At 43.4% G+C, this 25,757-nt stretch overlaps 1 protein-coding gene across 1 annotated transcript in view; it reads right to left on the bottom strand.

The window, feature by feature from the left end:
* The window catches only part of SEMA3D (semaphorin 3D), a 192,114-nt gene that overhangs the window by 63,112 nt on the left and 103,245 nt on the right, over positions 1-25,757 (bottom strand). The window contains exons 7-9 of the mRNA XM_045002540.1: positions 22,465-22,558; positions 18,711-18,839; positions 12,025-12,167 (exon numbers count right to left, since the gene is read on the bottom strand). Coding sequence (XP_044858475.1) covers positions 12,025-12,167; positions 18,711-18,839; positions 22,465-22,558 — 366 coding nt within the window. The remainder of the gene's footprint in view (positions 1-12,024; positions 12,168-18,710; positions 18,840-22,464; positions 22,559-25,757) is intronic.

The raw sequence follows: 25,757 nt of genomic DNA, 5'->3' as shown, positions 1-25,757 counted from the left end.
CAACCAACCTGTCAGCATGCAGATCATTCTCTGAGAGTCTGTGTGCTAACAGCTCTGCTTCAGCAAATTTCTGTTGCTTCAGCTCTGCCTCTTCACTTAGACAAGTAGCCTCTAGCTCCATCCGTCTCTCCTTCACTAGCAGCTTTTTCCACTCCTGCCTCCATAGCTCTGAAATTCTTGCCACCACTATTACCTCTGCTGGATTGTCTGGAGAACCATCTGCTTGGTTGCCTGCATGTGGAATAGGAGAAAAAGGGACCCCTTCTGGCACTCAGTTTGGAGCAGGTGCTCTATCCTGCCTCCTGGCATATCAGTGCAGCATGGTCACCAGCTCCGACATCTTCTGATCAGCTGCTGACTGATCTCACTGTGCATACAGCTCTTTTAACTGCTTCCCGGGGAGCTCAGCATCTGCCTCTTTGTTGCTCCTGCCTTTTCTGCTTCTTGCTCATCTTTAAACTTTCCTTTGTTCTATTTCCCTGGCCCCAAACAAACTAATAGAAAATAATAAAACTGTAACTTTTCTTTAACTGTTCCCAGTCTTTTCACTTGAGAATCACTAAAAACTATTTCACTGTGCTTAAAGAGTAAACCACAGTTAAATCAGCACACTGTGTGCAACTCCTGCTTCGACTATGCCACTGTCACATTCTGGGATGCAATCCAGGCCAGTAAAGAGCTGCTTCTCTGCCTGCCCTCTTACCTTGTGTGCCTCACAATGCTTTGCCGTTGTAGCTCCCAACATGGTTTGCTCACAACCAGTCTACCAGCATGCAGATCACACTCTGAGAATCTGTGTGCTAGACAATCCTGGTTCCGCAGCTCTGATAGCAGCAGCCTGTCTATAGCCCCACAGTCCCACTCTGGCTTGCACCATCCTCGGTTACTTTACTGCTTGTAGGGTAGCCCCCTTTTCCCCCCACTCCCAATCCTGAATTTTCCCAAAAATGTGTGTTCTGGACAGTCCAGATCTTAAGGTTTGCTGTTCCTGTTAAGGAGTCAATATTCAACAGTTTGTTACTTTAACTGGAATTACTAAACAGCTCAGCACTGGATTGGTTTAGATTAAAAATAAAGCAAGTTTATTAACAAAAGAAGATCGGATGTTAAGTGAATTCAAGGATAAGAGAGAACACTTAGGGCTAGTCTACACTGGCAATGCTAAAGCGCTGCCGTGGTAGCACTTTAACGTGCCTTGTGTGGTCGTGGTGCAGCGCTGGGAAAGAGCTCTCCAAGCACTCTAAAAAACCCACCTCCATGAGGGGCATGGCTACCAGCACTGGGAGCACGGCTCCTAGTGCTGGTGCACTGTCTACATTGGCGCTTTACAGCGCTGAAACTTGCTGTGCTCAGGGGGGTGTTTTTTTACACCCCTGAGCGAGAAAGTTGCAGTGCTGTAAATTGCCAGTGTAGACAAGCCCTTAGAAATGGTTACTTAGCAAATAAAAGTGAAAACACACATCTAAAAGTCTAAAACTTAATCAAGCAAATTTTGGTACCAGGCTTTGTTTAAAATGGAAACTGACCCTTTCCTTGGTTAGGAGCTTTCCCTGAGGCCCAAAGGTGTTGGTGCCATTGTCTTCTTAGGTGAAAAGAGATAAACTGGAGTTTTCGTTTATAGTCCAGTGAACCTTTGAAGTGGATTCTTCTGAAGGTTGCCCTTCAAAGCAAAGTCTATCCAAAGAGAGAAGGCAACATGGTGTCTGGTGGTGAAGGAGGCTCCATGCTCTTTCTTCCCCCACTTGTGTTTGTTAACATGCAAATTGTTCTGTTTCCTACCATCTCCTTCCCCTGCATTTTTGAGGACCCTGTTTATTACGTATATGTAAATTGATGTAAACACACATTCCTTTCTTTAGATAGGCCTGTTTAACAACTTTTGCGCAGGCAGGACTGTCTGGTTTTGAACCTGTGCTAACATCATCATATGGGGGAATTCACATCTTTACATATAATGCTGCTGCATACATTTCACTATGATACAACTGACCAGCAAGTTATTCATTTTCAAATTATACCTTACAAGGCATATTTTGTACAAAGGTTACTACAATGGTGTATATGGTATGAATATAGGGGTGCTTTTGGTCACATCCACCTTATAATAATTTAATTTAGACCACATTTCCCTAGTGGGACAGTGTCAGAAGTCTTACTAAAATCAAGGTATATCACGTCTACTGCTTTTCCCCTATCCACTAGGCCAGTTACTCTATCAAAGAAGGAAATTAGGTTGGTTTGGCATGATTTTTTTTTTGACAAATCCATGCTGGCTATTCCTTATGATCCTATTATCTTTCGGTGTTTACAAATTGATTATGTAATAATTTGTTCCAGTATCTTTCCAGGTACTGAAGTTAGGCTCAACAGTCTCTAATCCCCGGGTCCTCTTTGTTCCCCCTTTTTAAAGACAGGTACTATGTTTGTCCTTCTTCAGTCTTCTGGGATCTCACCCATCCTCCAGGAGTTCTCAGATAACCGTTTCTGAGATTGCTTCAACTAGTTCCTTATGTACTGTAGGATGGATTTCAAGGAATGACATCATGACTTTTTTACACTGAGCCTTAATGATCTTGGACAATGTCCATTACATTACAATATACTGAAGCTGGCATGTAATTTTGTAAAAATGTACTGAAACTGATAAAAAATTATCTCAAAATAAATTCTTACCTTCCTAGTGGACTGTTGTAAGATTGGACTTATTTTTCTAAGGTGCTTTTGGCAGGTTTCTATATGGTTCAGTGTGTTTCTATATGTGCAGTTTGCATACAAATGATGACATTTCCACGAACAAAATCTACTTGCCATCAATTTGCAATGGATATACATGCAAAGGCTTTGTGTGCGTGTGTGACTAAAGTTTATCATTTGAGTGCAAAGGTGACAGTTTACAGAAACAGCACTAGTTTTCAAAATCTGACCCTGAGTGTCTAATATATGGACCTTACCATCAGCTCGCGTAAATGGTGCAAATTGACTTGAGGTCAATGGAGCTATGTAGGGAGCCAGGGTGGCTTCCCTCCGAACCTGAGGGTAAAGAGACGCTCTCTCAGCCTGAGTGGGCAGGGCCAGGCCAAGCTTACTCCAGCCCCCGGAAGGGGAGGGGTGGAACAGGAAGTACAAAGGGCAGGGCCCTTAGCTCAGTCAGGGTAGCACCAAGGAGGGAGGCAGACACAGACTGCTGGCTGTTCCCGTCAGACCTTGCTGGCATGCCAGGGAAGGCCCTGGACCAGGAGAAACCTGACCTGGAGGAAGGACTGGGGCTACCAGGACTGCCCACCGCCGAGTACCCGGAGGAAATGGAGGAGCCTGACGCGGAGGGGGAGCTGGAGCTGCCAGCAGCGGTCTACCCGGACGAGCTGGAGGGACCGGAGGGACTCGCTCGAGCAACCGGGGAGGAAGTAGCCCAGGGACAAAACTGCAAAGTGCGGTGAGTCTATTTGGTCAGCGTGTTGCGGAAGGACCCTCGCTGGGACCCTCTCCCAGTCACTGTCAGGGCCCTGGGCTGGAATGCAGTGGAGTTGGGTGGGCCTGCGTTCCCCCACCCCGGCCAACCCGCCCTGGGGAGCAGAATCCCGACAACGCTGTAGACTCTTGCCGGCACTCCCCTGCCTGAGGGGCGCTAGAGACTCTTGCCGGCGCTCCCCTGCCTCAGGGGTGCTACAGACTCTTGCCGGCGCTCCCCTGCCTGAGGGGCGCTAGAGACTCTTGCCGGCGCTCCCCTGCCTGAGGGGCGCTAGAGACTCTTGCCGGCGCTCCCCTGCCTGAGGGGCGCTAGAGACTCTTGCCAGCGCTCCCCTGCCTGAAGGGCGCTAGAGACTCGTGCCGGCGCTCCCCTGCCTGAGGGGCGCTAGAGACTCGTGCCGGCGCTCCCCTGCCTCAGGGGTGCTACAGACTCTTGCCGGCGCTCCCCTGCCTGAGGGGCGCTAGAGACTCTTGCCAGCGCTCCCCTGCCTGAGGGGCGCTAGAGACTCTTGCCAGCGCTCCCCTGCCTGAAGGGCGCTAGAGACTCGTGCCGGCGCTCCCCTGCCTGAGGGGCACTAGAGACTCTTGCCGGCGCTCCCCTGCCTGAGGGGCGCTAGAGACTCTTGCCGGCGCTCCCCTGCCTGAGGGGCGCTAGAGACTCTTGCTGGTGCCCCTCCCTCTGCTAATTCTCCATTCACAGAGGCATGACCCAGGCTGGCCAGTAGGGCAGTAGCTTCCCACTGCCCCCTAGTGGCTCGGTGGTCCAACTGACACAGATCACAAGCTTTAATAATTTAGACTGACTGAGGATATGGTCTTGTGACATCAATGGGAAAAGGTTCCTACAAAATGTAATACGTGTTCTATATTTTAAAAAAATATATACATAAAAATCCAAATAGGATTAATCTTTAAATGTGATTTTTGCTTTTCACAGATAATCCTACCTTGAATGAAAGCAAACAACTAGCCATGTTACACTTGATATTAGTGGGAACATTCTGTTTTCCCTAAGCAGAACAAGAAATTCCAGGTACTGCAGATAAGCTGACGATAACAAAACAAAACAAAAAAAAAAAAAGGTAAAACCAAAAATAGGAAATGCCATTTGTCATGATAAATTATACATTTTAGTCTGTAAGTGACAGTTGAAAGCACTTCCTCCCAGTTTATAATTATATCCCCCGGTGATATACAGAAGGCAAATGACGTAAACCTAAATGAGTGCTTTTTAATGCTTTGGTGGCAGTGTTATTGCAAAGCATGCTTTAAGATAGTAAATATAGGAACAGTCTTCTCAACAGGGCAAGTGACAGCTGTTTGACTCTGGGCAAAGAACTTCAAGTGATATATTGTAATCTTTTAGGTCTAGAAATAGCTGGGAAAGGGGAATGCTCTCCAGAGAAGACTTCCCTAAGGGAGAGGATCAGTGTGAGACTATATTGTTCAACCAATGAATACAGCTAAAGAGTAGACTCTACTGACTAACCTGTTATATTAAACACACAAGTCTTTTTGTGTTTTTACTGCCTATTCTAATTTCAGCATGTACCTCTAACACCAAAGTGTAAGAAGAGCCTTAGGGAACAGTGAGGCAGAGTGGTGAAGCTCTAGTCGAAGGAACTGGAATTACACACACCAAGCAGATCATTTAAATAGTTCATGGTCTCCTGACATATATCAATATGTTGTGTTGCTGTGGACATAGTGGATGGAAGACAGAAGCTCGAATGTAAGGAAAATTGTCTAGATTAGTTGAAGCTTATTATCAAGTAATGCTGCAGGGCAAATAGAACTTTCAACCACACTAAATTACTCATTGTTGATTTTAACCATAGACATGGACACCTATGCCTGCAGGCATAGAGAATTAAGCTGACCAGATTTGGCACTGCAGGTCAAGGCATCCCGAGAAGACACAATTGAAACAGATGTCGGGAGTTTATGCTTTACCCATTTGCACTACATTTATACTACAATAAGTATAATCAAGGCTGCTGAGCATTTTGGAATATCTGGTCCCATATGTCTAGCAACCATCTATATTTTGGTGTATGTACACATTACTACACGTGTTCATAGCTCCCAATGTTAGGAGTTACACATGTATATAATAAAATGGACCTAGCTATTTCGAAGTTCTCCTATAATGTTCATTTGACTGGCAAAATGAAAACATAAAGCTCAAGACATTATTTCCTACAACACCACTAGCCTAAAAACTTGATCTCATTTGAGACTCAATTATGCCTGGTCATTAGGGTCTCTTTATAGTACATTTGCTTTTATTATGATATCTTATCTGTCCTTTTTCTCAGTAGAAGCTGGACGTCTACTATTAATGCATCTTAGTTTAATATAATCTCTCTGTGCCTTGGCGTTGCAGATTCCACCTAACAATTTCCCCCCCTAATGAATTAAGTACTTTCATAATCAGCAAAAGCCACATCTAGTAGTAAATTATATTTGTTTGCCTTGTCAGTGTTTCATTAATCATACTGCTGTGAAAAACCCAACCAAAGCTTGCCCATTCTCTTGTTTGGCTAAACACGAACTGCTACAGAGAATTGGTTGCTCAGTTTGTTGCAAACATTTGTTGACCCAGGACTGAAAATTTGTAGACCCAGTGGTCACTGAAGTCTCAACTGTGACTCTTCATGGATAGTATCAGAGGGGTAGCCGTGTTAGTCTGGTTCTGTAAAAGCAGCAAAGAATCCTGTGGCACCTTATAGACTAACAGACGTTTTGCAGCATGAGCTTTCGTGGGTGAATACCCACTTCTTCAGATGCAAGTGGTGGAAATTTCCTGGGGCAGGTATAAATAAGCAAGCAAGAAGCAAGCTAGAGATAACGAGGTTAGATCAATCAGGGAGGATGAGGCCCTGTTCTAGCAGTTGAAGTGTGAAAACCAAGGGAGGAGAAACTGGTTCTGTAATTGGCAAGCCATTCACAGTCTTTGTTTAGTCCTGAGCTGATGGTGTCAAATTTGCAGATGAACTGGAGCTCAGCAGTTTCTCTTTGAAGTCTGGTCCTAAAGTTTTTTTGCTGTAGGATGGCCACCTTAAGATCTGCTATTGTGTGGCCAGGGAGGTTGAAGTGTTCTCCTATAGGTTTTTGTATATTGCCATTCCTAATGTCTGATTTGTGTCCATTTATCCTTTTCCTTAGAGACTGTCCAGTTTGGCCGATGTACATAGCAGAGGGGCATTGCTGGCATATGATGGCATATATTACATTGGTGGAAGTGCAGGTGAATGAACCGGTGATGTTGTGGCTGATCTGGTTTGGTCCTGTGATGGTGTTGCTGGTGTAGATATGTGGGCAGAGTTGGCATCGAGGTTTGTTGCATGGATTGGTTCCTGAGCTAGAGTTACTATGGTGCGGTGTGCAGTTGCTGGTGAGAATATGCTTCAGGTTGGCAGGTTGTCTGTGGGCGAGGACTGGTCTGCCACCCAAGGCCTGTGAAAGTGTGGGATCATTGTCCAGGATGGGTTGTAGATCCCTGATGATGCGTTGTAGGGGTTTTAGCTGGGGACTGTATGTGATGGCCAGTGGAGTCCTGTTGGTTTCTTTCTTGGGTTTGTCTTCCAGTAGGAGGCTTCTGGGTACACGTCTGGCTCTGTTGATCTGTTTCCTTATTTCCTCGTGTGGGTACTGTAGTCTTGAGAATGCTTGGTGGAGATTTTCTAGGTGTTGGTCTCTGTCTGCGGGGTTAGAGCAGATACGGTTGTACCTCAGTGCTTGGCTGTAGACAATGGATCTTGTGGTGTGTCCGGGATGGAAGCTGGAGGCATGAAGGTAGGCATAGTGGTCGGTAGGTTTTCGGTATAGGGTGGTGTTGATGTGACCATCACTTATTTGCACCGTGGTGTCTAGGAAGTGGACCTCCCGTGTAGATTGGTCCAGGCTGAGGTTGATGGAGGGGTGGAAGCTGTTGAAATCGTGGTGGAATTTTTCCAGAGTCTCCTTCCCATGGGTCCAGATGATGAAGATGTCATCGATGTAGCGTAGGTAGAGAAGGGGCGTGAGTGGACGGGAGCTGAGGAAGCGTTGTTCCAGGTCGGCCATAAAAATATTGGCATATTGTGGGGCCATACGGGTGCCCATAGCGGTGCCACTGATCTGGAGATATATATTGTCAGCAAATTTGAAATAGTTGTGTGTGAGGATAAAGCCACAGAGCTCAGCAACCAGTTGTGCTGTGGCATCATCAGGGATACTGTTCCTGACAGCTTGTATTCCATCAGTGTGTGGGATGTTTGTGTAGAGAGCCTCTACATCCATGGTGGCCAGGATGGTGTTTTCTGGAAGGTCACCAATGCATTGTAGTTTCCTCAGGAAATCAGTGGTGTCTCGGAGATAGCTGGGAGTGCTGGTAGCATAGGGTCTGAGTAGAGAGTCTACATATCCAGACAGTCCTTCAGTGAGAGTTCCAATGCCCGAGATGATGGGGCATCCAGGATTTCCGGGTTTGTGGATCTTGGGTAGTAGATAGAATAACCCTGGTCGGGGCTCTAAGGGTATGTTGATTAGTTCTGGTGTTAGTGTAGGGAGTGTCCTGAGTAGATGGTGCAGTTTCTTAGTGTATTCCTCAGTGGGATCTGAGGGAAGTAGCCTGTAAAATTTAGTATTGGAGAGTTGTCTGGGGGCCTCCTTTTGGTAGTCAGACCTGTTCATGATGACAACAGCACCTCCTTTATCAGCCTCTTTGATTATAATGTCAGGATGGTTTCTGAGGCTGTGGATGGCATTGCGTTCTGCACGACTTAGGTTGTGAGGCAAGCGATGTTGTTTTTGCACAATTTCTGCCTGTGCACGTCGGCGGAAGCATTCAATGTATAGGTCCAGACTGTCATTTCGACCCTCAGGAGGAGTCCATGTGGAGTTCTTCTTCTTGTGCTGTTGGTGGGAGGGTAACTGTGTATCCATGCGCTGTTCAGTGTTGTCCTGAAAGAATTCTTTGAGTCGGAGACGTCGAAAGTAGGCTTCCAGATCACTGCAGAACTGTATCATGTTGGTGGGGGTGGCAGGGCAGAAAGAGAGTCCCCGAGATAGGACAGACTGTTCTTCTGGGCTGAGTGTGTGGTTGGATAGATTGACGATATTGCTGGGTGGGTTAGGGGTACCACGGTTGTGGCCCCATGTGGCAGGTAGGAGTTTAGACAGCTTACAGTCCTTTTTCCTTTGTAGAGAGGTGAAGTGAGTGATGTAGATCTCCTGTCTTATTTTAGTGAAGTCCATTTGTATGGAAGTTTGGTTATTGATGAGAGTCTCCAGGTTGGAGAGCTCTTTTTTGATGTTTTCCTGTTTGCTGTATAGGATGCTGATCAGGTGGTTCCTCAGTTTCTTCGATAGAGTATGGCATAATCTCTCACTGTGGTCTGTGTAGTATGCAGATAGTAGTGGATTTTTTACCTTTAGTCCATTAGGTATGATGTCCATCCGTTTGCATTTGGAAAGGAAGATGATATATGTCTGTATTTGTGCAAGTTTCTTCATGAGGTTGATGGATTTCCACTCCATACGGCTAAATGCAGTGCCTTGCATGGTGTCAAGTATCAGAGGGGTAGCCGTGTTAGTCTGGTTCTGTAAAAGCAGCAAAGAATCCTGTGGCACCTTATAGACTAACAGACATTTTGCAGCATGAGCTTTTGTGGGTGAATACTCACTTCTTCAGATGCAAGTGGTGGAAAACACCATCCTGGCCACCATGGATGTAGAGGCTCTCTACACAAACATCCCACACACTGATGGAATACAAGCTGTCAGGAACAGTATCCCTGATGATGCCACAGCACAACTGGTTGCTGAGCTCTGTGGCTTTATCCTCACACACAACTATTTCAAATTTGCTGACAATATATATCTCCAGATCAGTGGCACCGCTATGGGCACCCGTATGGCCCCACAATATGCCAATATTTTTATGGCCGACCTGGAACAACGCTTCCTCAGCTCCCGTCCACTCACGCCCCTTCTCTACCTACGCTACATCGATGACATCTTCATCATCTGGACCCATGGGAAGGAGACTCTGGAAAAATTCCACCACGATTTCAACAGCTTCCACCCCTCCATCAACCTCAGCCTGGACCAATCTACACGGGAGGTCCACTTCCTAGACACCACGGTGCAAATAAGTGATGGTCACATCAACACCACCCTATACCGAAAACCTACCGACCACTATGCCTACCTTCATGCCTCCAGCTTCCATCCCGGACACACCACAAGATCCATTGTCTACAGCCAAGCACTGAGGTACAACCGTATCTGCTCTAACCCCGCAGACAGAGACCAACACCTAGAAAATCTCCACCAAGCATTCTCAAGACTACAGTACCCACACGAGGAAATAAGGAAACAGATCAACAGAGCCAGATGTGTACCCAGAAGCCTCCTACTGGAAGACAAACCCAAGAAAGAAACCAACAGGACTCCACTGGCCATCACATACAGTCCCCAGCTAAAACCCCTACAACGCATCATCAGGGATCTACAACCCATCCTGGACAATGATCCCACACTTTCACAGGCCTTGGGTGGCAGACCAGTCCTCGCCCACAGACAACCTGCCAACCTGAAGCATATTCTCACCAACAACTGCACACCGCACCATAGTAACTCTAGCTCAGGAACCAATCCATGCAACAAACCTCGATGCCAACTCTGCCCACATATCTACACCAGCAACACCATCACAGGACCAAACCAGATCAGCCACAACATCACCGGTTCATTCACCTGCACTTCCACCAATGTAATATATGCCATCATATGCCAGCAATGCCCCTCTGCTATGTACATCGGCCAAACTGGACAGTCTCTAAGGAAAAGGATAAATGGACACAAATCAGACATTAGGAATGGCAATATACAAAAACCTATAGGAGAACACTTCAACCTCCCTGGCCACACAATAGCAGATCTTAAGGTGGCCATCCTACAGCAAAAAAACTTTAGGACCAGACTTCAAAGAGAAACTGCTGAGCTCCAGTTCATCTGCAAATTTGACACCATCAGCTCAGGACTAAACAAAGACTGTGAATGGCTTGCCAATTACAGAACCAGTTTCTCCTCCCTTGGTTTTCACACTTCAACTGCTAGAACAGGGCCTCATCCTCCCTGATTGATCTAACCTCGTTATCTCTAGCTTGCTTCTTGCTTGCTTATTTATACCTGCCCCAGGAAATTTCCACCACTTGCATCTGAAGAAGTGGGTATTCACCCACGAAAGCTCATGCTGCAAAACGTCTGTTAGTCTATAAGGTGCCACAGGATTCTTTGCTGCTTCTTCATGGATAGAAGAACAATTCTGGGTAGGCATCCACACACATGTGTATGTCCAGTTCTTTGTTCTCCTGTGCATGCATGTCTTTCTAGCTCATTTTTTCCTATTAATTTCTCTTTTTGAATCAAGAAGTCTTGCAGTTAATTGCTTTTTTCCTCAAGGGTCTTTCTTAGGAACCTAATGCCCACTGTCAGTAGTGCTAACTAATGCATCAGGCAACACGCTACAGAATACCAGCAAATGAAGAAAGCTGTACAATGGCACCATAGAAATGCAGCAGATTTACCTCTGAGATTACTACATACAGGGTTTTTGCTGAGACATGGGCCATTTCATAATCAAAGCATGATGTTTTCAAAGTGTAATAACATTCAGACATTGAGATTATTCCAAAACATGATAAAGAAACTAAACAGTTCCAGTGTGACATTGGAGTTCCTCATGTTTCCAACATGACTTTGGCCACTCCATGGAAACTTAATCAAAAACACAATTTCTAATGATCTGGTCCATATTTTTTTGAAAAATCCCAGCTTTTCTAATCATTACCAAAGTTTCACAAATCCATGGAACTGATCACAAAAATACTAGATTTGGAGCACAGGGCATCTGCAGTAACAACATCTATCTCTACAGTGTTATGGATTACAGTAATGGCTGGGGAAAGGAGATGCCGGCTGGGTACAAAGAACACATCAGCTAAAGTATTGTATGGGTCATTGTTACTATTATTTATTATTTCTATTATTGTAGCACCTAGGGGCCCTAATCATAGGCCAGGCATGGTGCAAACACAGAACAAAAAAGACATTGTTAGTAAGACTTGTGGGGGTGATACACTGCTGCTCCCCACCTCAGCGGGGATTCTATTTTCCCTTTAAACCAGGGCACACCCCATACAAAAGGTTCATGTACTCTAACTTAGCACAGATGCTTAGGATTTAGCCTTAACCAAGACAGCAAAACCAAGGTTCTCACCACAGAGTAGCTGAAAATTAATCAATCGCTATTTAGATGCATCATTATCGATTATGAAAATATTATGTTTAAAAAATATATGCTGATTTACTAAGTATCAAGCCTATTTTACAGTTAAGGCAAGTGCATTTTAGACATAATTAGTAATCCATGTTATTGAACATTACTCAGAAGGTACTATGGGTGAGGTTATTTCCTTCCTGGACAAAACTGAGATTTCTTAAAGAAACAAATTAAAGTTTCCTTTTTTTTAAAAAGAGGGAAAAAAAAGAATGTACATTTCTCACCTTACAAATTCTTCCAACTCGGGAAAGGATCGCTTTGTCAGACGTGCTGCTATCTTGCGATATTTCTCGGAAAAAGAAATAGATTTTGTCGTCATCTGGGTTGTATGTGTCTGGGATGGGGTAGGTTCCAATAAATTTTGCTCCTAAAAGAAACCCCCAAAACAAAAACAAATTATTAAAGTATTAAAAAAAAACCTAATACTTGAGACCAAGATTCTGCGTTTGTGTCCATGAAGCAGATCATGGTGAAATCAATGAGTCATCATAAGCATATCTGAGAGAAGTCTGGTCATAAGACTGTATTGACCCCAAAAGTATTTACATCTAATAGGATCGCTTTTATTCTTCAGGCTGTATTCTGTTGCAGAACCCTGCATTGACATAATTGGCTGCCATTGTGAGTTTACAGGGTTAATGCCAAGGTTTTTAGATCCAAAAACCATACCTATGATACAGCTGATTTGCTGCTTGTGTTACCCTGTTTCCTGCTAAGCGGGTTTTCCAAAATCACACACTATGTTACACAGTTATCTAATTTAAAAATGGCAGCACTTAGTAGTAGTCCAGGGACGTAGGAAACCACAAATGTTTACGAGAGACAGTATGCAAGGGAGCAATATAACCTCGATTTGTTTGCATGATTCAAGCTCAGATATTAATAACAGCTGTACTAAGACAATAGTTTCCTATGCACATGTGCTAGGATGGCCTTACTAAGTTAACAGTGTTGAGATTGTTTCGCTAAGACAATTGGTTCATATGTCCCTGTTCTGCTCTACAGTCTCATTTTCAAAGGTTTAATAACTTGGCATTTTCACTTTGCTTGTGCACTCAAATCAGAAAGTAACGAAATGCCAGCCACCTTTCCTAGCGAAGCAACAACAAGCAACAAAATTCAAATACACAAATAGAGGGGGAAATATTTAGGGAAATTGCTTTAAGATGTCCTTGTGATCTGCTACCATGACTGAGATCCTGTGGGAGCACTCAAGATAACTGTCCTTTGCACTGAACAAGAGGTGGGCCAGTGACCAGACTAACTCAGCAGGAGTAGGCCCTTGACTATGGAATTCATTTCCCAGGCTAGTCAGACAGAGCATAGTATCTCTGGCCCTCACAGGGTACAGTGCAAGGATCATCTTTTCTCCCAGTTGTTTGGATAGGGGGGTAAGAAAGAGGGGCAAAACCAGGACTAGAGGATGTTGGGTGAGTGAGGAGTGAACTGGTGGTTTGTAGAGAATGATATTTTCTTCTGCCTCCGTAAGAAGTTAATTGATTTGTATTTAAATATGTTTGTTTAAATTCTCAGTATGCACATTGATGCCAGAGAGTGAAATGTATGGGCCAGAATAACATTCGATATACTCCCGCTTCACACTGGTGTGACTCCACGGAGTTACATGTCAGTGTAAAAGTGGAATGATGCGGTAGAACATTTAGGCTAGGATTTTCAAATGAGCCTAAGGAAGTTAGGCACCCAGCTCCCACTCAGCCCCTTTCAGGCTCTTTTGAAAATCCCAGCCCTAGCCATTAATAAATGCATTAATAAGCTTCCAAGGTGGCTATCAGCATATAGAGCTAGTTAAAAATAAACAAACAGCAAATTCTGAAAAATACCTTGACAACATCCTTATTTCTTTCAGATTTTTTTTTAAAAATCCACGTCTGCAGAGCTAAACTCTGAATTCTGATTTTTTTTTAATTACGATTTTACTGGTTTACTTGGCAAATGGAATCCAAAAATAAATGCACAAATATCAGTTCCTGGAACAAATTTAAAGCAATCTCAAACAAATGAAATAAAGGAACAGGAATACTTGAGTAATACAATATTCAAGGACTTAAATTCACAGTTGAAAACATTAAAGTTGAAAGTTACATCCAAACAAATAAGCTGGAAAAGGTAATCATACACAGACAAAGACATAGAAATCAATGTAATAAACAGACCATCACACACACACACACACACACACACACACACACACACACACACACACACACACACACACACTATTTTTTCCACCAGTGAGATCTTCCTCTCATCTTTAGTATCCTGTTCACACTCTATATAGAAAAACAATTATAATCAGCTCTGACATGTTTTTTCTGTTTTGTAGAGAAAACAAATGGCATAATTGTGCATTTTAAATCATTGTTTATATTCTCAATCATATTGTCTGTCTTCATTCAAAAATCTGACTAATTTCAATGGAAAGATTGTAAAGATTTCATTTGTTGGGGTGTGTATAAGGAAACATTAAGGCACTGAGATGATAAATGGAAAGCAAGGCCTGGTAACAGATGATACAGTATATCCTGGTATTGCATAAACTTTTTGTAATTTGCTCTGATGGCCTTCTGGGAGCAGCAATAAAAGTATAGAAAGTTCACTAACGCAGTCTGTATCCCTGGTGTTGTATCTGATTACCTACTTTAAACAATGCTCCAATCCAATATTATAGGATTGCTTGGTCAAGAGGCTCAATAAAGTTTATTCTACTGAATGAGTCGTATTGAGACTCATGAGGCCCGGATGCAGAGGGAATCAAAGGAGTGGGAAAGGCCCAGAAAGCAGGGAAGTGAAGAGAGAAGATCCAAAGCAGCATGAGCTAGTGGAAGACACGCTGCACCAACACTATGATTTTGGGCCTCTAGAGGTCATGAGTATAGAAGAGGGGCAGCCACTCCGTGATACATGCTTCCCATGCGTCCTACATTTTGGGACAAACCCCTGGAGGTTAATGATATCCAGGGAGACATTAACTCTGACAATGGCATTAGCTCCCTGGACAAGTGGGAGGAATGTGCATTTGCTTGGTGTATACAAGTGTGTGGACAGATCAAAGACAGCGTGGCTCAGGAGCCAGGCACACTGCCATAGGACCCTTCAATTCTCATACAATCCTTTTCATTGCCAATCTTGTCAAGAATCTGCTTGGCTTGGGCAAGACAGATCCACAGAGCTTCAATCTAAGGCCCAATCCTGAGACTAGATCCACATGCTCATTGACTTCAGCCACTGGCGGATTTAGAGCTAGTGGTGCCCTGTGCACAGTTTCATTTTCAGGGCCTCCTGCTCGGGACCCAGCCAATAAAAAGAACATTCTCTCTTATCTCCCCTGGTTTTTCATTTTTTTTCCTTCATCCTCCTCCTATATTATAAGTAATGGGAAGTAAACGAAAATAAAGTGAGGTACCCTGATTGGGGCAGGGGGTTTGGGTGTGGGAGGGATGAGGGGTCAGGCTCTGGGAGGGATTTTGGGTGTGGGGTGCGGGCTCTGGGCTGGGGCAGGGGTTTGGGAGGAGGGGTGAGGAGTCAGGCTCTGGGAGGAAGTTTGGGTACTGGGTGCGGGCTCTGGGCTGGGGCAGGGGGTTGAGGTGCGTGTGGGGGGAAGGGAGATGGCACTTACCTCGGGCGGCGCAGATCCCAAAGTGACTGGCAGACACACCCCTCTGGCAGAGGCTCCTAGGCAGGGGGGAGGGGACAGGGGGTCTCAGCGCACCACTGCCCACAGTTGCCGCCCCTGCAGCTCCCATTGGCCTCAGTTCCCAGCCAATGGGAGCTGCGGAATCGGTGCTCGGGGCAGGAGCAATGCGCAGAGACACCCCCTCCAGAGGCCGCAGGGACATGCCATCTGCTTCCGGGAGTAGTGTGGCACGGAGGAAGGGAGGCAGAGTGGGCTGGGAGCTGCCTTAGCCCTGCTGCTGGCACGTCTCTGCACACCCCTTCGGGGGAGGGGGACAGCAGGTCTCCGTGCGCTGCCCAGGATGGGGGCAGCGTGCGGAGCCACCTCCCCCATGCCAGGGGTGCATAGAAACGTGCCAGCAGCCGGCCGCTTCCTGGAGTGATGTGGGGCTACCGGCCATGGCATGCAGGCACCCTGCCTGCCTGAGCCCTGCTGTGCCACCGGCCGGGACTCAGGGGCAGATTGTCAGATGAAATTTGTCCTGCATTTGGGGGAGGGGGCTGTCATTGGGGGCCCAGTGCCACCACATGATTTATTTCATGGTAAATCCGCTCCAGACATCAGTGGGACTCTGTGCAGGAGTAAGAGTCCCAGTGGGTGTGAATTTGTTCGAAGGTTTATTCATCTCATCTCTTCTGAAAGGCTGCTATTAATGCAGTCAAGAGTAGGCTGTGAAGGCAGTGCACTGCACAGGACCTAATGGTGTCCCAGAAATCTTTGCCTTCTGCATTGTTGTTTCCCTCCACAAGAAGGAAAAATACTGCTTCAAGAAACATTTTACTAAAAAACTTAAAATGCTAACGTGCATTATAACACAATCCCCTCTGCACTCAACCCCCCCCCCATACATTTTTCACTTATCCTAAGTAAAATATGAGTCACCCCCGAAAGTAATTTATTGCTAATTATTCAATTACTTAAATATGTACAACCATTCCTGGAGGTCTAACACATGCCTGGTAAATGAATAGTGAATTTAGGTTCTGTAGTGATTTTAAACCTAGAATCAAGTAAATATTTTCTTAGCACCAAAATCTGCTGAAAGCACAAAATGCATGTGATTGTTAATATTACTTAATAAACTAGTGATGCACTGAGTATTATGGTACAGTACTTAGTGCAAAAAATGATCACAATAGTTAGAATTTCCTCAGTCTTAACAGAATCATTTTAAAATGTTAAAAACATTTCTATTTATTTCAATGTAGAACAATGCATGGATTGTCTATGTCAAGTTTCAGACATGCTATAATTGTAGTCCTTAAATATGGCTGGAAAGAGAGCAAAAATCTGACAGAGATTTTGGGGGCTTCGTTACTTACATGGTATGAGAGTTTCCTCACCACAGCCTAACATACTAAGTTGTTTTTAAAACTCAGCCATATTCATATAACGCACACTGTCCTTACAAAATCCTCACAAATATGTTACCTCTTAAGGAAAACAAAATAATTTTAAAAAAAATTGGTCTCAAAAGCCAAACCAAAAACCTCAGAACTAAAACACATACAAAACTCTCAATTTCTTTGCTTTATGTTACACCTATTTACTGTTCCCTTGCCTGTTTAGGGCCCAATCCTAACTATACACAGAGAGGTAACTTATTGATGCTATTGAACAGCCCAAGTGGAAATTAATGGTGTAGGTGAGTGTTTGCAGGGTTGGACTGTTTGGTTGTAAGGCACAGAACACCAAAGGTATTAAGGCATCTAATTCCCATTAATTGGTGCCTAAACACCTTTGGGGATCTGGGTCTCAGTTCTTTTGGGCAGGAAAAGGAACCTTCTAATATGCCTGTGCCAGGCATACCAACAGTGGTGCTAGCACTGTAACAACTAAATTTATTAGCTCACAACAACATTAAATCTTTTCTATGATAATACTTTACCCCTTAGGAAACTGGCTAATCCTAAGGATTTTTATGCCATAAATACTGGTCAATATCCAGGGTTCTAAATTGGTTAGTGAAGGAGCAGGCTGCATCAAAATTCCTGAAAGGAGCCAGTCCTGGCCTGAGCTGGCCTGCCTCACTTTCTAGGAACCCTCTCCTGCTCTGGACTGCAAACCGAACATGCCCTGCCTTCCTTCACCGACAGGCCTGCCCCCACCCTCAGGAAGTGTAGCAGCTGGTGGGTGGCACACAGCAAGAGAGGTGGGACAGAACAGGTACAGAGGCAGCCAAGGGAGGAAAGCAGGAGACAGCAGAGAGGGAGCTCAGCAAGGCCTAAAGGAGATGAGATTCTCCACCTGCTTGGAAGGATCCCATTTTTACAGCCTGGGAAAAGCTAAGGATATTTTAGTGGTTATATATATTGCTCTTTTACACAGAAAGACACTGGGACAGGAGAATGGGCACAAGTGGATAGAAAGGTGAGGCGAGAGAGGAGTGAAAGAAAATGGAGTAAACTCTTGTCAAAGGGTTAACAGGCACAATGATCCCTTTCAGAGGATAACTGTGGAGAAGTCAACTTACCCCTGCGGTCAAGAGCTCTGGCCAGTGTTGCCACATTTTTAAAGATAACGGATGGCTGAAAGGGGACACTTTCACATCTCCTCATTGAAAGGCATTAGGATTGTGGGTGAAGTTTTCTGTGCCACTCTGTGTGTGGTTTGAGGATGGCTGGGTATAAATATGGCCATTTACTACTTTAAAAATGGTTTTAAATGGGCAAGAAAAAGCAGTCTGCTACTTAGGAAGCAAATTTAAAGCATTCATAGTGGTTTTAAACTGCTCCTTGGAGTAGCACGGGATATTTTTCCCCTGGGGGAGAGAAGTGGGGGAGGAGGGGAAACCTCCTACCTAATAGATGGAATTTCTAGTCTGACATTTCAGAGCACTGTAGGAAGCAGTTTTTAATAAATGATTGCAACTGTTTGGTGAAAAAAAAAATATTATTCCAACAACACTGAAAAACTAGAAGCACTTATGCCATGAAATTATTTCCAACTACTGTGCTATATATAGACTCATAGATTAGAGATGGAAAGAATTCTTAAGTCTTGTACTTCAAATCCCTTCCATTGCAGTATTTTCCCCTCTGGTACATTTCTCCGGCACTTTCTCTGTTCTACTTTTAAAAGACTGTAGTTGGGAATAACCAACAATGCAACTTTATTTATGCTTGTTATATACATGTTTTTAAATAAAATGGGCCTCTGAACGTTCAAAAAAGCAGAGACAATGCAGTCAACAGCAACATATGTTTAGTGTCCTACCGTTAAGCCAGTAATGTTCGGAAATGTCAGTTCTGATGTAATGGTGGTCGTGAGAAGGGCCCAGAGAACGTGTTAAAGCTGTATCTTTGCCAAGGAAATCAGAAGCTGTTCCAGCATAGAGGTAGTCATCTGTAAATAAGAAAGAAATAGTGAGGCTTTCTTCAAGACCATGGCGTATATATGTCTTATTTTATTCGCCATGGCGTATATATGTTTTATTCAGTATTGTTGCATTAATAAAGTATACATATTTTACACCATTCTTTTCTTTTAAATCCAAGTCTTTGATTCTGTAATGTAACATAAAGGATAACATTTTCAAATATACCTCAGTGACTTCAGAGCCCAGGTCCCATTATCAAAAGTCACTTTGGCACATTGACTTTCAATGGAATTTAGGAAGAATTTCCAAAGGCTCCTAAGTGCTAACTAAACAATTTAATACAGATCAGTGTTTCATATGCTGCAAACTGGTAATGATGAATTTTGATACAGGGCCCAATCCTGATCATGTTAAAGTAAATGAGCCTCTTTTCCTGGGTCAGGTGATGACGATTTACTTCACAGCAAAACTAGAGTTAAACATAATGGAAATTCCAGATTGTTTCCATGCATTGCACTGTGCCAATTGCAATTGCAGTTACAGTTTATTCCTCTGCTTAGGTTTCTGTATGGTTCTTAGAATCCAAGGCCAGAAGGGACCATTGTGATCATATAGTCCAACCTCCTGTATTACACAGGACGTAGAACTTTCCAAAAATATTTCCTAGAGCATATGTAACTACCTTTGTGGCATCTCAGCACTGCACAGAATTAAAGGAGCACAGAAGACCAGAACAATGTTTGCTCTTTGTGTTCAGAACATAGCTCTTTTGTGAAAAGAAGCCAAAGAAGACCTTGCTGCACAAGTTTTCCATTGCATAGTGCATTTCACAATATCTCTTTAATTCTTGCAAAATAAAAAGCTATGTTTAATGATGATGATTTTTATAACACATTTGTATATGACAACATATTTCTGATGTTTGTAAGAAGAAACAACAAAACTATGATGATGTGTGTAATCCATACATGAGTGGCAGAACTTCATATTGAACAGCAATCATAAACCACATATAAAAGGTCCCTTTACTCAAAGTCTGACATGGATGAAAACATTCTATGTGATCTCTGTGCAGTTAAATCTGAAGCTGAAAGTAACTGCATTTTTTAATATTATACAATACTGATGTTGTGAAGTTTCTTCTGTACAGAGAAAAACACATTAAAAATATACCTACCCCCCCCCAATAAATATGAACCAAACAAACCTATTTTATCAGTATTACTATTATCTAAGTAATCCTTCCATAACAAAATTTTAAAATACATCTTTCAGACATCATGTCTCCTTTGTTCAGTGACAAAGCACATTCTGAAAGGTAAATGTCAAAATGAGGAATGGATGATATAATTAGTGTTTGCTAGCTGACAGGCATTCAATGATTGATACATCTGAAAGACTCAAAGAAAGTGCCCATCCTCACTTAACCTCTGTTGACAAAGAGCTTTCAGCACTTAATTTATTCTTTGGTATCCTGCATTCCAACTTCCTGTTGTTTCCTATAAAGGCTTTGGTAGACAAGAATTTTTAAAAAGGGATGGATGCTAAACAATATTAATAATAAATGCATTAAAAAGCTTTGAGCAATCGCATAATAGTATAAAAAATGCCTACGTAGGGTAGCCAGATATTCAAAGCTTTTGGTAATACATTCGGAAATACTCATGCAAGGAAGTATTTGTAAAATCGGGCAAATAGCTTTTTAAGATTAGGTACTAAAATAGACACCAACAAATGCATTCAATTTGCCCCTGTAGGTTTTAGCCAAAGAGACTAGTTTTTTTAACATAATGTATAGCTAATATCTAGTACACAAGATATTGAGGCCAAATGTTTTGCAATATTCAAAAACAACAAAAAACATAGACATTTATAAGGAGAATGAGAGCATTCCCAATTACATTAAAATAGAAAACTATTTATAAAGGATAGAATTCCTAGCTCTTGTAGACTGTTTCACATCTTTAGATCTCAAAACACTTTACAAAGGAGGTCAGTATCATTACCCCAATTTAAATATGGGGGAAATGAGGCACAGAGTAGGGTCGTGACTTGTCCAGGGTCACACAACATGCCTGGGCAGAGCCAGGAATTGAATGGAGGTCTCTTTTCATAGACTCTAAAACCATGTTTCATCTGAACTCCTGCATAACACAGGCCATAGAACTTCCCCCAAATAATTCCAGTTTGAACTACAGCATCTCTTTTAGAAAAATATCTACTCTTGATTTAAAAATTGCCAATGATGAAGAAGCCACCACAATACTTGGTAAAGTGTGCCAATGGTTAACTACCCACCACTATTAAAAATGTACACCTCATTTCCAGTCTGAATTTGCACAGCTGCAACTTCCAGCCAAAAGGAACTTGTCAGTAGTGGGTCCCACTCCAATGCCCAATCCTGATCCAGTGCCCAAGCCACTAGGCCAAACTGCCTCCCTTATGTTTCAGGGCATGAACTAATTGATGTGTTAGGAAGAAACTTCCCCCAAGGGCAGGTGATGTCACAGCTGCCTATTACAGTGTTTCTTGCACCTTCTCCTGAAGCATTTGGCATTGGTCAGGGATGGGATACTGAATTAAAGGGGTCACTATTTTGGTCTAGCATGGGAATGCTTATGTTCTAAATGATATGTTTTAATAAATTGAAACGTGGCCTCTTCTTCACTGCACAAGACTTAACAGAGCACTCAAAAGTATTTTAATGCTACTGAAATTAACAACCAACTCTATAATAAATCAGAGTGTTCTGTCACATTAGGAAAAAGAGAACAGTAGAAGTTTTTAGAATCCCTTTTTAGAAACAGACTTCATGGCCATTAAAAAGGGCTAGGGGTTCCTGAGAATGGTAACCCTCAGGCTTTAATCTATTGTTTTTAATAAAAGTAGTGCTGGCCCTTCAGCTGGGTCAAGATCACAAATCATCCATCTTATTATTGTAGAATAAAGGCTGAACATTAGTCATATTCTTTTTATAACCCCAAGTGTCTGATACTTCAAAGCACTATCACCACTCCTCTTTTGCTGTAAATGAAAAGGTCATGGTGCTTCACTCTTATCTTGTATTCATACACTTGATGGACAAGTTAAATGAAAATTGTCCAAAGCTCTGAACCAAACCATGACAAAAGTAGCTCTCTTACAGTGGTTTGAAATTCAGAGGTCAGACTGACATTCCATGACACCAAATGTCAGACCACACAGCATGGAAGTACAGGCCTCTGATGTGGCTACTAAAATAATTAGAAACCTCAAAATGGATTTATGCAGATGACTTCATGTATGTCAACAGACTTCAAAGGGCTGACAATATTGATAATTGCCACAGAACCCCTGAATCATATGAAATACTGTATACAGATTTTTTTTAAGCAGAAATGACTGGGTAAAGATGACATCACCTTGTTTCTAAACTGGCAGCTTTTCCATTTAATGGCTCTCATATTTCCCCTTTAGCTTTATTGCATTCTTTGGGGGTGGGGTTAAGCATATTCAAAGTGAAGGACACTGTTGGGCCAGGTCATGAGCTACTGAAAATTGGCACAGCATCATAAAAGACAATGGAGCTGAGGATCTGGCCCTGTTGTTTTTAATTAAATAAGATTGTGATGAACATGCAAGGAAGAAACATCCGTGATGTTGACACCTTACCTGTCATTACTGAAGCAAACGGCTGATGAGGATCAAAAGGACATTTCAACCTGCCAGGCTCCAGGTTCTGAGTGTCCAGTCTGAATACTGTTTCCTGAGAATAAATGCAAATTCATTAACCAGGGGTCAATGCAGAGAGAGACTAAGTCTCAGACATATTGCTCTTCTCATATATGAAGTAACGGTGTATTGGACTGTATATCTCTCACGCATCTGGCCTTTCTGTCTGTAGTTTTATAGATCTGCTTTGTATCTGGCTTTTACATTCATCATTTTAATGCATCGCAGTCATTTAATAGCAATGAATCTAATAAAAATAAACTGATCTGAAAATAGATGTATTGTTCAATTCCATCCGTCCAGATTAAAGGCTGGATGTGCCTTAAAGGCATAAGCCTTTGTTGGGGAGAGAATACTGAGAGACTGTGCACAAATGGGAGGGATTCTGACTATCTCCACGTGGATTTCTCTCAGGGCTCCTGAACAGTGCTCACTGCAGACACAGCTCAGCCACTCTTTACATGAGTGCAGCATGTGCTCTCCCCTTGCCATCTTTAAGGAAGCTGTTCATGCTGGGGCTGCTAGCATGGCTCACTGGCTCCAATCACCATCTGCATAGTGGCTAGGAGCTGGGCAATGGCACAAGGCATAAAGCAGGATGGAGAAAATCATGATTTAAAAAAAATAATGGATTTTAAAAAAATTAACAACTACTGTTATACTAATATAACTTGCAGGGTGAACACACTTATTCTGGAGTAAGGGTGGCTTTCCTAGGTTAGTTTAAACCCCTTACAAAGCAACATAAGCTAAACAGAAAAAACAAAACAAAAAGGCACTCATACCGATATAAGAGTATCCACATAGGGACTTATATCACTATAATCAGAATGGTTTAAATTAACACTTTAGTTTCCATTGGTATAGCTTTCCTGTGGGGGAAACACCCTAATATCCTTATTGTAAGAACAGCACAAATTGAAACACAAAATTGATAAGCAAATAGTCTGGGCTGTATTTGCAATCACCACTATATTCCATTACATTGAACTGCCAGAAGTCAAGAAAGCTGAAATGGTTCAACCATATTACGCTCTTCCAACATGGTTTACAATCTGAAGTCAGTGGGACCCTGTGCTTTTGAATTACTTAGCTGCTTTTGAAAATTCTACTCTTATGTATATAAAGATGGGCTTGTGGTGGGTCGGCTGCCCCACACAGGGAGAAGGTGTTAAAGACAGCACCAGGGAGGCTGCGCAGAATCCATTAATCAGGAAAGGGCTTATTGATCCCACCAATAGGGGGAAGGCTTGCTGGAGCAACTGATCAGAGCCAGCGAGGGCCATATATAAAGGGCTGTTCAGCAGCGCAGAAGGCACTCTCTCCTTGGAAGGCAAGGGAGGAGGACTGGCTGCCTGAAGAAGTGGCATAGCTAGAGCAGTGCTGGGCAGGGGCAGCAGAGTGAATGTGTGAGCTGCTGGCTGACCACTGCCAGGCTGAGGCCTTGCTCCAAGGGCTGAGAGGATGCTAGGGCTACAGGGGAAATGACCCAGGGAAAATATGCAGCAGGTCGGAGGGCAGTAGGTCACTGCCAGCTATAGGGTCCCTGGGTTGGGACTCAGAGTAATGGGTGGGCCTGGGTCCCTCCACTTGTCAATGAGGAGAGTTGCCGCTATCCAGACTGCAGTTTGTCCCTGAGGCGAGGGGCTGGACTCCAGTTGGCCAGCGAGGCAAGTAGCGGGAATAGAGACATCCGCTTCCCCGGGAGCAGGGAGATACCAGAATGGGGGCACAGCCAGAGGGCCGTACCCAGAAGAGGATGCCATGGTCCAGGGAACGATGCAGGTCCAAAGAGTGGAGACAGCAGTGATGGCAGGCCTGACACCACTAACTGAAGGCGGACTGGAAGGGCCGAGAGCTAATTCACAGGACGGCCAGCAGGAGGCGCCATGGTGGTGAATCCTGCTTTGTCACAGGGCTTAAAGCAAACTTTAGGCTCCTATTTTTGGACCATATGTATGAAAAAACCCCACCTTTGTTAATGTATTGAAGGTCTACATTTTTTTCCTTAGTTTTTCATTGTTAAAACAAAATCTCTTCAGTGTTAAAGTGACAAAGATGTTATGCCACTAAGAGAAAAGTTTCAATAAAAATACCAATTTTAGCCTGTGATGCTGTAAACGCTCACATGAATGCTTAACTTAATGCATGTGAGTACTCTCATTGAAGTCAATTTGACTATTTGTGTGAGTAAAATTATGCAACTGCTAAAGTATTTGTTGGACCAGGGCCTTAATTTTCCATATTTTCTTTTTTGCCTGGAGCAGTTTTGTGTAACTGCAATGAGATACCCTACTAGTAGTGGCATTTAAAAACCCCTCTTGCATTTATAGTTTAGCTCTTCATACATTTTAATTTAAAATTGCAATAGCACAATTTTTCTAATTAGTTTTACAAAGTTTCAACTTGATTTAAATCAATTATTAATATAATAAAATAAAAATCAAGTGCCTTCAATGAATGGTTTAAATCACTTTGTGTTAAATCATTCCACCCTGTCTTGGGGTATGGAGGGCAGGCTACTTACACAGCCACAAAGGGTCATGTACAATAGGACTCCTTAACAAGTTAAATCCACCAATAAGCTACACTACATCGTTAGATCAATACAAGGCAGCTTATGTTGACCTAGTGTGGATGTGTCTTCACTTAAATTTGGCTCCCATCGATGTAAGTGCCCTACTATGCCAACTTAATAGCAAACACCACCTCTCCAAGCAGCGGAGAGTCCTAGTCGATGTATTTAGGTGAACACAAGGTATGTCTACACAGCAAAGAAAAACCCACAGCTAGCCCATGCCAGGTGACTTTGGTTTGTGGGGCTTGGGCTAAGGAGATGTTTCATTGCTTTGTAGACTTCTGAGCTTAGCTTAGAGGCCAAGTCTAGGATCCTGAAAGGTAGGAAAGTCCTAGAGCTTGGGCTGCAGCCTGAGCCTGAAAGTCTACACTGCAGTGAAACAGCCCCGCAGCCCGAACCCTGGAAGCCCACGTTGATTGGTATGGGCCAGCCACAGGTATCTAGTTGCTGTGTAGACATACACACAGTGTCAGTGAAGACACCGTGTTACTTAAATTGACTATTATTGTCTCCAGGACCTGTCCCACACTGACCACTCTGGTCACCATTGTGAACTCCACTGCCCAGGGGGTCCGGGAGACAGAAAACTGCCCCTTCTCTTTAAAGCCCTGTGAATTTTTGTAATTCCTTTTCCTGGATGCCTGGCCTGGAGAGC

This window comes from Mauremys mutica, chromosome 1, assembly GCF_020497125.1.
Source record: "Mauremys mutica isolate MM-2020 ecotype Southern chromosome 1, ASM2049712v1, whole genome shotgun sequence".
Taxonomy (NCBI): Eukaryota; Metazoa; Chordata; order Testudines; family Geoemydidae; genus Mauremys; species Mauremys mutica.
This window is presented reverse-complemented; position numbering and strand designations above follow the sequence as displayed.